The sequence below is a fragment of the Tursiops truncatus genome, chromosome 12 (assembly GCF_011762595.2).
Source record: "Tursiops truncatus isolate mTurTru1 chromosome 12, mTurTru1.mat.Y, whole genome shotgun sequence".
NCBI lineage: Eukaryota > Metazoa > Chordata > Mammalia > Artiodactyla > Delphinidae > Tursiops > Tursiops truncatus.
The window spans coordinates 47,947,930-47,960,946 of record NC_047045.1 but is presented as its reverse complement, the minus strand read 5'-3'; the positions used below and the strand labels follow the sequence as shown (position 1 = coordinate 47,960,946).

Genomic DNA, 13,017 nt, shown 5'->3' with positions numbered 1-13,017 from the left:
TACTTGCAGCTAATATGCGTCTCCAGACGTTTTCTTTTTTTTCTAATACTGGCTTTTACATTTAGCCCTTATTAAACAATCCTAAATTTTTTTCACGTGAGCTGACTGTATCATATGATGATATAATATATGCTTACCAAAAAGTTCTATAAAACAAAAGTGCCTCCCTCACTTTTTCAAGGATTTATAACGAATATTAAGGCAAGAAATACCCAAGATTCAGGCTTGCAAATTTGGCAGTTTTGAAAAGCTCACAGATAAAGAGATGTATCAGAGATGAGAAATGAATATTAATTTTAATTTTGTATGATTTATAATAGATTAGAAAGTAAGGATTAAAAGTCACTGAATATTAAATATATGCCGCATAGCACCTTTCTTTGCTGGAGCCCAGAGTACCTTTTCATGTAAGTACACAGAACTGCCATGGGCTGTGCAGAAGGATTAGGCCCATTATTAGAGAAACAACCTTAAAGCTAGTTGAAGTTAGACTTACGTGCTTGCTCTAGTAAAATGTATTTGTTATTAGTAGCTCATTTATAAAATACAGTTTTGGAATAGGGGGGATCCAGGAGAGTATTACATTTATCACCTCAAAAATTCATAAAAATAATTCTCCATAATTTCAAATGCACCTTATTAGCTCATGCTCGCCTGATGTTCCGTGACACAGTGACTCTGGAAGATGCTATTACAGTGGTGTCGGTAATGGAGTCCTCCATGCAGGTAAGGATATTTTGTACCTGATGTTTTGTTTTGTTTTGTTTTGTTTTTCCGGTACACGGGCCTCTCACTGTTGTGGCCTCTCCCGTTGCGGAGCACAGGCTCCGGACGCGCAGGCTCAGCGGCCATGGCTCACGGGCCCAGCCACTTGGCGGCATGTGGGATCTTCCCGGACCGGGGCACAAACCCGTGTCTCCTGCATCGGCAGGTGGACTCTCAACCACTGTGCCACCAGGGAAGCCCTGTACCTAATGTTTGAACCCTAGTTACAAGCATTGTTTAAAAGAGACAATTTATAGCCTATCAGGAGTTATAAAAATGATCATATTCTAGACCTAGTAATTCCTGGAAATATATCCAAAGGAAACTATTTAAAAGAAGGGGTAAAAATTGTCATAGAAACAGTCTCTGCATCAGTAGCATTGCTTTACCCACTGGTATAAAGCAGTGGGTCTCAATCCTTTTTCTCCTCAACACGCCTGGGAGATGCTTATGGTCCCACTAGAGACAGTGTGGCTTCTCAGAGCAATGCATGCCACCAGGAATTGAGGGACAGGACCACTGAAATTTGACAAAGGCTCCCAGGTGATTCTGATACTGTGATGGGGGTGTAGAGGGCTGGTCTCAGCCATCTGGGATCAGTGGCCTCTAGTATGTACTTCCTGTCTGCAGGCTAGCCTGGTGACTCTCCCTGGCATTTCCCATTTTCTCACCCTTTCAGGGAGGTGCTCTGCTGGGAGGTGTGAATGCACTCCACACATCCTTTCCTGATAACCCTCTGGAGCAGTACCAGAAGCAGTGTGAACTTATTCTGGAAAAGCTGGAGCTGCACAGCCTCTTAAGGGAAGAGCTAAGAAGACTTGAAAGGTGAGAAAAGAAAACCAAGAAAAGCATGTGATGGAAAATGCTTGTTTGGCATTTAGTGAAATGGAAGAAGTATCAAGTAAGTGGAAAATCTGTCTGTACTCTCAGTAGGGGATTTCAGTTATCTAGTACTGTATAATCTACTACCTCAAAGCTCAGTAGCTTAAAAACAAAACAAACAAAAAAAGACACCACAACTTTTTAGTGCTCACTTTTCTGGGAGTCAGAAATTCAGGAGCTCTCAGTGGGGATGGCTTATCTCCATTCCACATAGTGCCAGCTGGGGTCACTCATACACCTGCATTTATTTAGCTGGGAGCTCAATTGGAATTGGAACATCCAAGATACCTTCCATGATGTGTGGTGCCTTCGCAGGGGTGGCTTAAATGGCCGGGGGCTAGCTGGGCTCTGTCTACGGTAAGGTAGTAAGAATTCTGAGGTGGTAGCTTAGGACTCAAGTAGCTTAGCAAAAGTGGAAGCTGCAGGCCTCTTATGGGCTGGGCCGGAGCTGACTCAGCATCACTTCTACCACATTTTGTAGTTCAGAGCAAGTCACAGGGTCAACCCACATGCAAGGTAAAGGGAAATGGACACCACCTCTCGATAGGAGAAGTGGCATAGACATATAGGAAAGAGGGACTTGATGGCCGCCTCTTTGGAGACCACCTTCCACAGCTGCATTTCCTTGGCTTACTGGTTTGGTGAGCCTCGTGGAGAACACTGACTGGTCCTTTACTGTATGTAATAAACTGGGTCCTGATTATATGAGAAGCACCAAGGTGTGCCACCTACAGTTTACACCCAACATGACACACAGTTTCCATCAAGAAACCTTGGTGAATGGGCTGTATCCTGTTTACTGCCACTTTGTCTTCTTCTCTTTCTTTGGCTCAGTATAAGAAGTAGAGCAGTGCTATTCGGAGAGGTGGCTGGGACTGCTGTTGAGGAAGAGGAAGTTGGCCTCTAAGGGAGTGACCTATCCCATCCTGGGCCAGACCCAGACACAAAATATTTTATAACTTGGCTGTATCGTTTTTCATCACCGGGAGAGGACATGTGCAATGGCCTTTACATAAAGAATCTTAGTGCTTATTAATATATTAATTCTTTTCTTACTGTTTGTAAAGCTTTCTTCAAAGCATAATAAATATTTGATCATTAGTCATTATATATCTCTGGTAGAAGAAAATCGCAGGTAGAGACCCAGACTGCTTTCAGGCCAGCCTGTGCTGGCACACTGGGAAGGTTACAGAAGTAGAAGTAGAAGTACTGACTCTCACCCAGGAAAGGCCTTCCTGGTCCATTAGCAGCAGCACTGACTTTCCCTTCAGCATCATGATTTCCTTCCCTACATGCCCCAATCCATGACTTTTAAAATTTTACAATTTAACAGTCAGACTAAAAAAAACTCCCCAGTGAGAATGAGGTATTTTATGTTAAAGAAGGAACTGTTTTTCTTTTTTTTATATAAATTTATTTTTTGGCTGCATTGGGTCTTCGTTGCTGCGTGCAGGCTTTTCTCTGGTTGCGGCGAGCAGGGGCTACTCTTCGTTGCGGTGCTCAGGCTTCTCATCACGGTGGCTTCTCTGGTTGCAGAGCATGGGCTCTAGGCACATGGGCTTCAGTAGTTGTGGCACGCGGGCTCAGTAGTTGTGGCTCTCGGGCTCTAGAGCGCAGGCTCAGTAGTTGTGGTGCACGGGCATAGTTGCTCCACGGCATGTGAGATGTTCCCGGACCAGGGCTCGAACCCGTGTCCCCTGCACTGGCAGGCGGATTCTTAACCACCATGCCACCAGGGAAGTCCCGACATTTATTTTAAATATTCTGTTTTAGTATCAGGACTCAGCACAGTGCCTCACATGGACTACTGAATAAATGACTGATTTTATGGCCTTATTCACACTGGGATTTTGCCACCAGGGAAGACCATGAAGGAACTGTTTTTCATCCTACAGGGGAACAACTCAGGAATGACAACAGCAATGTTTCAAAACTCCCCTTTCTAGTGACTTGTTAAAATGTGGACATGTGGGAAGGAATGTGTCACACACATTACCTAAAGAATTTTTGTCTGAACTTTCACGTTTGCATGCTCCCTAAATACATGAGCTTCTAAAAAGCCTGACTTTGAGTCTGTGCCTGTGAAGCAAGAGTGAGGAATGGCAAGTGTGTCCATCGGGCCTCTTCCTTGTTCGTGTGAGTGGGTTAATGACTGACCTGAATCTGTTTACCGGTGTTGATCTCAAAGCTGGGGGCTGGTGAATGGAGGGCATGTGGGAGCAGAGCAGCTGCACAGCGAGAATTTGGGGAGCACACTGAGATTATTGACTGTTTAAGTAAAACCTTGAGAATTCTTTTCCTGGCATTTCTCTCCTATTTGCTCACTCTCTTCATCCAGCAGTGTTCTTGTTCTGTTTATAAAACCTCAGCACAGCCTTTTGGGGAAGTGTGGGGACTGGTTTTGTCCCACTAATACCCAGGTGCCAGCCTGCAGTAAACTTGCACTTTGTCTAAAATCAGACTCTTTTTTTTTTTTTGGTCTCCTGGCTTTTTCACGATAAAAGCTCTTCCTCTGGTTCTTTTATAGTTTGATGTAGCTGATCCTTTTCAGGCCTGTCCTGGGTTTGGCTTTGCTTTTGGAAAGGCTGCTCATTTTGAGTGGCCAGAACCTGGTCATTTTGACTACCCTAAGCTGACATGCTGGATTCAGGAAAGAAGGAATGTGAGGCTCAGAACCAGTGTTGTGTGATAGAAAAATAGCAATTGGACTTACCAAATTCAAGATGACCCTCCTGGAGGGAAAGAAGGGAAACAAAAAAAGAGTAGGTGATGGTCTAAAAAATAGACCTTAAAGTGGCCTTTGAAATGTTTTTTTTCTTCTGGTATTTCTCTGTAATGCAAGGGCATGTTCTAGAGCTGATCCTCACAGCAGCAAAGCCAGGTGCCCCGCAAAGGAACCTCCAAGACACACTCTAAAGCCAAGCTTAGCAAGAGGGAAAACCCCCAGTAGCACGTGGGTTTATCCCCTTGGGAAAGAGTTTTCTATTTCCTAAGGAGAGCACATGTGAATAATAAAGCTGTTTGTATTTTTATCACTTTTCTTTGGGAAAATGCTTTACTAGTGACGGCCAGCCTCAAATGGTGGCTGTTCTACCCATCTCAAAACGACCGAGCAATCCCACTCCTGGGCATATACCCTGAGAAAACCATAATTCAAAGAGTCATGTACCACAATGTTCATTGAAGCTCTATTTACAATAGCCAGGACATGGAAGCAACCTAAGTGTCCATCGACAGATGAATGGATAAAGAAGGTGTGGCACATATATACAATGGAATATTACTCAGCCATAAAGAGAAACGAAATTAAGTTATCTGTAGTGAGGTGGATGGACCTAGAGTCTGTCATACAGAGTGAATTAAGTCAGAAAGAGAAAAACAAATACAGTATGCTAACACATATATATGGAATCTTAAAAAAAAAAAATGGTTATGAAGAACCTAGGGCCAGGACAGGAATAAAGACAGACGTAGAGAATGGGCTTGAGGACACGGGGAAGGGGAAGGGGAAGGTGGGAAGAAGTGAGAGAGTGGCATGGACATACATACACTACCAAGTGTAAAATAGATAGCTAGTGGGAAGCAGCCACATAGCACAGGGAGATCAGCTTGGTGCTTTGTGACCACCTAGAGGGGTGGGATAGGGAGGGTGGGAGGGAGATGCAAGAGGGAGGAGATATGGGGGTATATGTATATGTATAGCTGATTCACTTTGTTATAAAGCAGAAACTAACACACCTTGTAAAGCAATTATACTCCAATAAAGATGTTTCAAAAACAAAAACAGCGTGTAAAGATGTCTTACGAGGTATAGTAAAATGCAGAATTTAAACAGTGGAGAAATTAATTTCACACATCAGAATCAGACTAAGATAGTAGGGCTAAATTATTCTACCCTTAAAATTCCCATAAATTTTTAAAGTTATGGAGCGTTACGAGTATCCCTGACCTCAATTTGATACTGAAAGTATACTAGATAGTAGTAATTTTGAAAGCTATTTGGGTTTTTTTTTTTGTTTTGCCTTTGTCTGGCTGTGACTACAGTGAACCTAGGTTTTCCTGTATTGATGTTCCCAACTCTACCAGTGACTATAGTCCAAAATAATTTTCGGGTATTTTTTTCCCCAATTGTAAGCAATAATGCACGTTCTTCATAGAGTATTTTGAAAGTATCAATAATAAATGAATAATGAAAAAATCAGACATAATCTTATTTCCCAGAGAGAGCTATCATTAACATGTTAATGTATTTAAATATATTTAAGTTTAAAATCCATTTAATTTTAACGTATTTTCTTCTGTTTCTTTTTCTATGATTACCCATGAGCTTTAGAATAATTTACTCATCTGCTTTTTGGTGTAGTTTCTGTTTGGATTTAGTGCATGGAAGCAGTCATATTGCCCCTTATACTGAGAAGGCATTTCTAGGTTGTTAGGAGGGGACATGCTTTTGAGAAGCTACAACCCCTGTTAGAAATTGGTCCTCTGGCATTATTCCAGTTTAAAACGAATATCACAAGATGAGCTCCGCCTTCTGGGCAGGTCAGTAGGTTTCAACTCTGTATCAGTCTAATGGAGAGTGGCTGCCCAGAACACATGCTGAAACGTGGCTGGGCGAGGCAGGGAAGAGGTCACAGCTGCCTGGAGGAGGTCTACCAGGCAGGTGGCTGCCAGAGGGGCGGGGGCCACAGCGCGGAGGAGTCACAGTCTGTTTACTCCTGAGGAAGGTGATTTTTCAGAGGCACGAAAATTCAGTACCTCAGTTAAGTCAAGAGATGTGAGGAGCTCGTAAACTATAGTCTTTCACTTTGGTTCAGATCTGAGGACTGGCTACCAAACAACTCGAGCCACTTCTCTTGGTCCATAATCAGCGACTCTGCACATAGCCACCAGTCTGTCTTGTAGGAGAACATTTAACACGAGAGAGAAGACTGAGCATTCTAAAATGAATGAAATGGACTTTCAGAGAGATCTGAGAGTATGTACACAAACCTGCTACTTCATTTTCTTTATTTTACTACCGTTTTAGGTCAAATTAGAATGATTATCAGAACACTTGAATTCTGTCCTGATGAAAGTATAATTTCCTCCTGCTGCTCTAAGGGACTGTATGTGGTATTAACCCGGAATTATATTGGACTTAAACCCTGAGATGGCATCTCAGAGAATAAAGAAATGAAAAGCTTAAAGCAGTACACGTTTTCCTTATCTTCTGCAGGTTACAGAATCAGAGTGTGTGTCAACACCGGCCACGGGCAATGGAAGCAGAGACGACTTCAGGGTCCCTGAGAGATGATCCAGGGGAAGAATCAAAGCTCAGCCCATCAGCTCAGCAGGAAGTGAACTGCAGCACACATCTGTCCTCTACTGGAGGCAGGCCTGGGGGAAGCCCACTTCCCAATCCCCCATCCCATCTGGGGCCCGATAGACTGACAAGTAGAAGGCATTCAGCTGAGCACAGAAATAGCCAAGATGACAGTTTGGACCGGTTTGACTCCATAGCAACTCATCCGATGGAACCTAAAAACACCGTTCCTGTGTCTCCTAGTCCCAAAACAAGTGGGGGGGAGATGGCTTTGAAAATCTCCAACAACAAATCTCAGGGTAAGGAAAAAAGGGAGCCAGGCCAAAGGAGCAAATTGGAAACTGGACCGCTTCCAACACCAGAAGAGACAGAAGCTCCATTGAGGCCAGACAGCCTTGAGGGTGAAAAGGCAAAAAAGGCAGCAATGGTTTCTGAAGCAGCAGTATCTGCTGATGAGCCAGACTCAGTACTGACTCATCACGTCCCCAGGAAACTGCACAAGCTGCGCAAGGAGAGGGCCCAGGAGTGGTGCAGGAATCCCGCCAGGCCGCCCTCGCAGCCCACAAGCTCTCCTCATCCTCGGCCCACTCCTGTACAGAGCCCAGAGAGAGTGCTTGGAACTCCCAAAAGAAAGAGACAGAAATCCCTTGCTCGGGTGCAAGAGCCGCACCTTGAAAGTGTTGAGAGTCCGGGTCCCCCTGTGGCCAAACTAGCAAAATTTACTTTCAAAAAGAAGTCAAAACTGATCCACTCTCCTGAAGACTGCAGCCCTGTGTCTCCTGGCACAAGTGAAACAGCAGTTCAGAGTCCTGAAATTCCCCAACGTAGAGCAAGAGGAAAAGCAGCTCTGCCTGGGAAGGGTCCAGACAAGCCGGCCTCTACCTCAGAAGTCAGAAGCCCAGCTCAGCTGCAAGATAAGACAAAGGAGGTGTCACGGCAGCCACCGGACGGAGATGGCCCGAGAGAGAAGAGGGAATGTGGCCCTGCAAAGGGAGCTGTCCAGCCTGACTTAGAGCTTGGGAGCAACACTGGGCGTTTGCATCTTGCTTCTGAAAGAGACAGAAAGGAAGAGGTTTCGTGCCATAGTAAAAGTGGCAAGGTTCGTGCTTGCACGTTAGCGAGATTGGCAAACTTCTCCTTTGCTTCCCCCTCTGAATCCAAATCAGAATCCCCTCCTCCTCCTGAAAGTAAGAACCTGGGTGAGGGAGGCCCCAGCCCTCTTCTTGTGACCGCAGCTACAGTGCTTGGCAGGAAAAGGAAAACTTTTCAGCTGGGGGGATCCACCGAGAGACTGAGTCTTTCCAAAACATCTCTCTTCACTTTACCGGAACTAGATGATGAACCATTAGACTTTGATTGGGATGAAGAAATAAGAAAAAAGCCATAATCATGAAAAGCTTTCTGGTCAGGTTTCCCCCTCATCCACTCAAGCCCGCACCTTCAGGATATCAACATGGTGTTTATGGATATATAGAAGTATTGGCCATATTGGGTGCCATTCTGAACACCAGCCCCCCCATCAGGTTTTATAAATTCAGGTTTATCTTCATGATTTGAAAAGCTGTATAATCAATGAAGGTCAGTGTGATACCAGTGCTTGAATCTAATTAATTAACAATTGTGCTTGATTTTGCAAACAGAGTACTTATATTCCCAAAGATGTTTCTGTTTGTTTTGTTTGGGTTTGGTTTTATTTTTTTAGGGGGTAGGTTTTCCTGCGATCCCTTCATTCACTCAGGAGCAAATGCCAGGAAGGTAACACTCACAACGCTGACAAGTCAGATGAACTCTTTTTCTGTTTGTTCGTTTTTTTCCTTTGTTGTTTTTTTTTTTCACCCAAGATGTGCTGAGTGTGGTAAATATTTATTATGATTTGCCAAAATCATGTGATTTTTTAATAATTTTTTTGTACTTATTCTCATGTGTCAGATTAAATATGACTGAAGCTTTTGTTTCTTTGAGAGGTCTTCTCACAGTTCCGTGATAGTCATAGAGATCTGGCCACTGGTCAAATAGTAGCTTTCTTGGGGTATTGACCTTTTGAGTCTTCCTTTCTTTCTTGAGCCAACAGTTCGTGCTTCAGATTCTTTTTTATGTCTTGGGGACTTACCTTCAATACAATTTAAATCCTACAGTTGGAAGAAGAGAGTGTGCAGTAGTCTCAGTCATATATCATGGCATCCATCCAAGTGGTTAACATGGAAACATGATTCCTACTAAGTTATGATTCATTTGTCTTTAAAACCAAGCAATAACTGTGTTTGGTAGGAAAAGACCACTCAAGCTTTGTCCTTCTTAAATGCTTTTAGAGTAACTTTTTCTTTTAGATTCTAGCAAGGCTTGTTAGGATTTCATAATTATAGACGTTCTCTTCTGAAGTTTGAACTTGGAAAATGATAATAGAATCTTTCATTGTCTGAGGGACTTTAGACTTGAGGAATACTGAAAACTATATGTACTTTGTCTAATGATCACTTCATTAAATTCATACAGAAAAAAAATTAGGAACCTAATTTTTCTTGAGCGTTTAAACATTAATTCCAAAATTGACTAATTAAATTTTCTGAAAAATTTTAAACTATGAGTACAAATTTAGTATGGATGAGTCTTGAAATCCTCAAACACCTTAAGCAGCTGATGAACAACATACGTAAGCAGTGATTATAAGTTATTATTGCACATTCACATAAACCTGTCCTAAAACATCAAGGCTATGGTTTAGGTAATTTCTTCATTATTTCTGTACTTTACTAACTTCCCAGTGTAGTATGATTCTTAATGTGATATAGTCCTAATTTTTAAGTATTAGTACTTCCCTGAGTTTCAGCATTCTTACGAGAACTAAAGGAAAAGCAAAGCCTCTGGGTTGTTGACTGGTGATTCTTGGCCTGGATATGGTCTGATTGTGAAGACTAGGGTATTTCAAACTTGAGCCACAGTGTCGAGCTGACTTTTTTTATGGTAAACTTTTAAGTTCCTTTCTTATAAATTATTGTCTTTGAAACTTGGTATCTTTTGCAGTAGTGATGTATGAAGCTGGGCATGGCTGATAATTCCTAGCCTATTGATTTGCCATTAGGGTATTTTGATCTGTTCTGTTTTTTATCATTTAATATGGTTGTATTCTAGAGCTTTCATTTCAATCTTGATTGTAGAGCACTTAGTTTCATGTAGTTAACTTGTCTCTTCAGGACACTGAGTAATTCACATTTTAAAATACAATGTTGAATTGTCCGTCTTCCTTAGTTACTGTATATGACCGTCTATGCCATCTTCTACCTGGTGTTATCTCACCATATGTCCCATTATTTGTGTTAATAAATCCACCCTACTTTTTTTAGTACCTTCTTCTGCCAGGATCATTTGGTCAAGTTACAAGTTCCATGTGTTTATTCTTCAGTGCTTACCTACCCAGAGACCAATGACTATATATGTAAATATTATAAACAGACATAATTATTAGAAGAAATAAACTACTCAATATGACTGCTCCCCTACTTATTAAAAAAAATAAACTTCTGTCACAGCTTAGTTTCGTGCTATGACCACCTCTGTACTTGTTTTTGATGTGCAAATTCTTACAACTCAGTCAATGGGAAGTCCCTTTATGTTCACACCAATGTCCTTTTAAGACTCTGACTTTCCCAAAAGCACCCAAGCTATCTGAAAACAACAGCATGTTCCAGACTCATTTTATTTTTTTTCCCAACTCAAGTCATAGAATCCACTACCCCTAAGGCACTTTATTCCTTTAGTGACAAACAGTATTAAAGGCCGAACACAGGGCTTTGGGGATGCGTGGGGAAGTCAGTACTGCCACTACTGTGGGGTCCCTTAGTTTCAGAGCCGAAAATGTTTAATGTCCTGAGGTCACATTTTATCCTGCTGTGTCCTACTTTTTTTTATACTGTGTGATTTCACAACCACTAAGACTTTCTCTTATATGGTATTTAATGTGTGTACCAAGGAAAAACACATGTCTCAGGGGAAATATGTACAGTCTGAAAAATCATATTTTTAGTCAATAAAGGAAAGTATAAAAATAACCTTTAATTCTGAATCAACATGTCAGGATATAGTTTTTTCAGGCCAGTGGACTCCTTGAAAACATTTTAATAATGTAAAATTATATAAACACAATAAAAGCTGTACCTAATTTTCTTTGTGAGAGGACCAAACCAGGATCTTAATTCTATCATAACTACATAAAAGAGTTGAGTTTTCTGACATTGTTAAAGATATACTTTTCAGTGTATATGTGGTATTCTAAAATTTATAATAGGGATTTTATTATTTTAATTTTTAGTGTTTCTTAGAAATACAGACAAAACAAGCATGTTATTCTGATATCTTTAACTCAGCCAAACTGTAAACTGTTTTTTGAAGGTATACCAAAACTATAATAATAGAGATCTATTCTTGATTGACAGGTTTTCATTCTTGCAAACCTACGTATTCTTTATGTGTGTATTGTATTTGATTTCTGTGCCTTCCCCTAGTGCTAAATCTGCCTAGCTGGTGGAATTACTGGAAGAACAGTTCTAGAGAAAATCTTAGGTCAGCCACAAGGAAGATCCCTAGAGCTCACTTTCAGCCAATCCACAACACTTGGGTGTTCAGAACCTGCCTACCCTGATGAATGTCTAAGTCTAGGGACTACCTGGGACCAGGTTAACCTTTCAGATGCAGCTTATCAGACACCCTAGTTCCAAATCTGACAAACTCAAAATGTGGAAGGCGAGGCCAGTGTGTATTCCTCAGTGTTCAGAATAACATTTTCCATGTCTGCTTTCCATATTGTTAACATTCAGGAAAAGTAAAAGAAGGCTCCTGGCTCACATTAGTACTCTCTCCAGTAGAGGTTTTGCTGTCTATGACCCATCTTGCAAGTGGCGAAGCAGCCCTCCACCCCAGGTATACAGGGGAGCATTAACCACACTCATTCCCTTCACTGCCACTCAGAGGACACACACAGGAAACTGTGGTAACTCTTCTGTTGTTCTTATATCAGTTCCACCGTCTTCCCTCTTAAAGGCTTAAAAATGCATCTGAAGGTAATATTTGTAAACATGAACTTGACAGAAATGTTAACTTAAACTCAAGTAAACTGTTCATGTTTCTACGTAAATACTCTGATGCAAGATATAGAACAACAAGGGAAATAGGATATGCACGCTGGGCCTGATCTCACTAAGGAGTAGGGCGTAAGTTATTTATCTTGTGAGTGTAAATGGTTTTTAGGCCGCTCTTCTTTATGTTTCGTTGGAACCTTAAGCCTTGGCTGAATCGAACCACCAGAAAGCAAGTATTTGCATCGGGCACACTTCGATGTGGGGACAAAGTTGGTTTAATTTAGGGCTTCCGTAATAAACCAGTGTTGAAAGACTGCTTAATATTTCAGATCTAACTTTTTCAGTGCCTACTGATACATCAAGGAGACTGGTAGCACAGCAAAATTGGGAATCGGGCGAATTGGGTTCCAGGACTGAATGATCACTGAGCAGCAGTTATCTTACTTGATTTGGTGTGGCTGACTCCTGTCCCCTCCCTGGAATCCTTTGTCACTTGGCCTCCAGGACATCACATGCCTGTGGCTTTCCTTACTAACCTCTTCTGGTCTCAGCTTTTCTTCTCCTTACCTAGTTTCTCCTTCTCTCCCAGACCTTTAATGTTCTCATTGAGTCTTAGGACTCCCCAAACCTATTGGTCAGCTGATGATTCCTTTCCTGAACTCCAGACTCCTCTATCCAACTCCTAGTCAATATACCTCCACCTCAACATATTTCAAATAATACTCCTGATCTTGTCCCCATCAAATGTGTTCATTTCCCAGATTTATCCATCTTGGGAAATTAGAGACTCCATCCTTCCAATTGCTTAGGCCAAAAACTTGAGTCATCCTTGACCATTTACTTTCTCTTGTACCTCACACCCCATCTGTTAGCAAATCCTGTGCAATCTCTATTTAAAATATATCTAGGGACTTCCCTGGCGGCGCAGTGGTTAACAGGGGACACGGGTTCGAGCTCTGGTCCGGGAACATCTCACATGCCGTGGAGCACCTA

At 41.9% G+C, this 13,017-nt stretch overlaps 1 protein-coding gene across 5 annotated transcripts in view; it reads left to right on the top strand.

The window, feature by feature from the left end:
- The window catches only part of MCM9 (minichromosome maintenance 9 homologous recombination repair factor), an 82,092-nt gene extending 71,609 nt beyond the window's left edge, over positions 1–10,483 (top strand). For all 5 annotated transcript variants that reach the window (XM_033867662.2, XM_033867661.2, XM_033867659.2 and 2 more), the window contains 3 exons: positions 644–726; positions 1,445–1,590; positions 6,866–10,483. In XM_033867662.2, coding sequence (XP_033723553.1) covers positions 644–726; positions 1,445–1,590; positions 6,866–8,339 — 1,703 coding nt within the window. In that variant the 3' untranslated portion in view covers positions 8,340–10,483. The remainder of the gene's footprint in view (positions 1–643; positions 727–1,444; positions 1,591–6,865) is intronic.
- Positions 10,484–13,017: the final 2,534 nt, after the last annotated feature.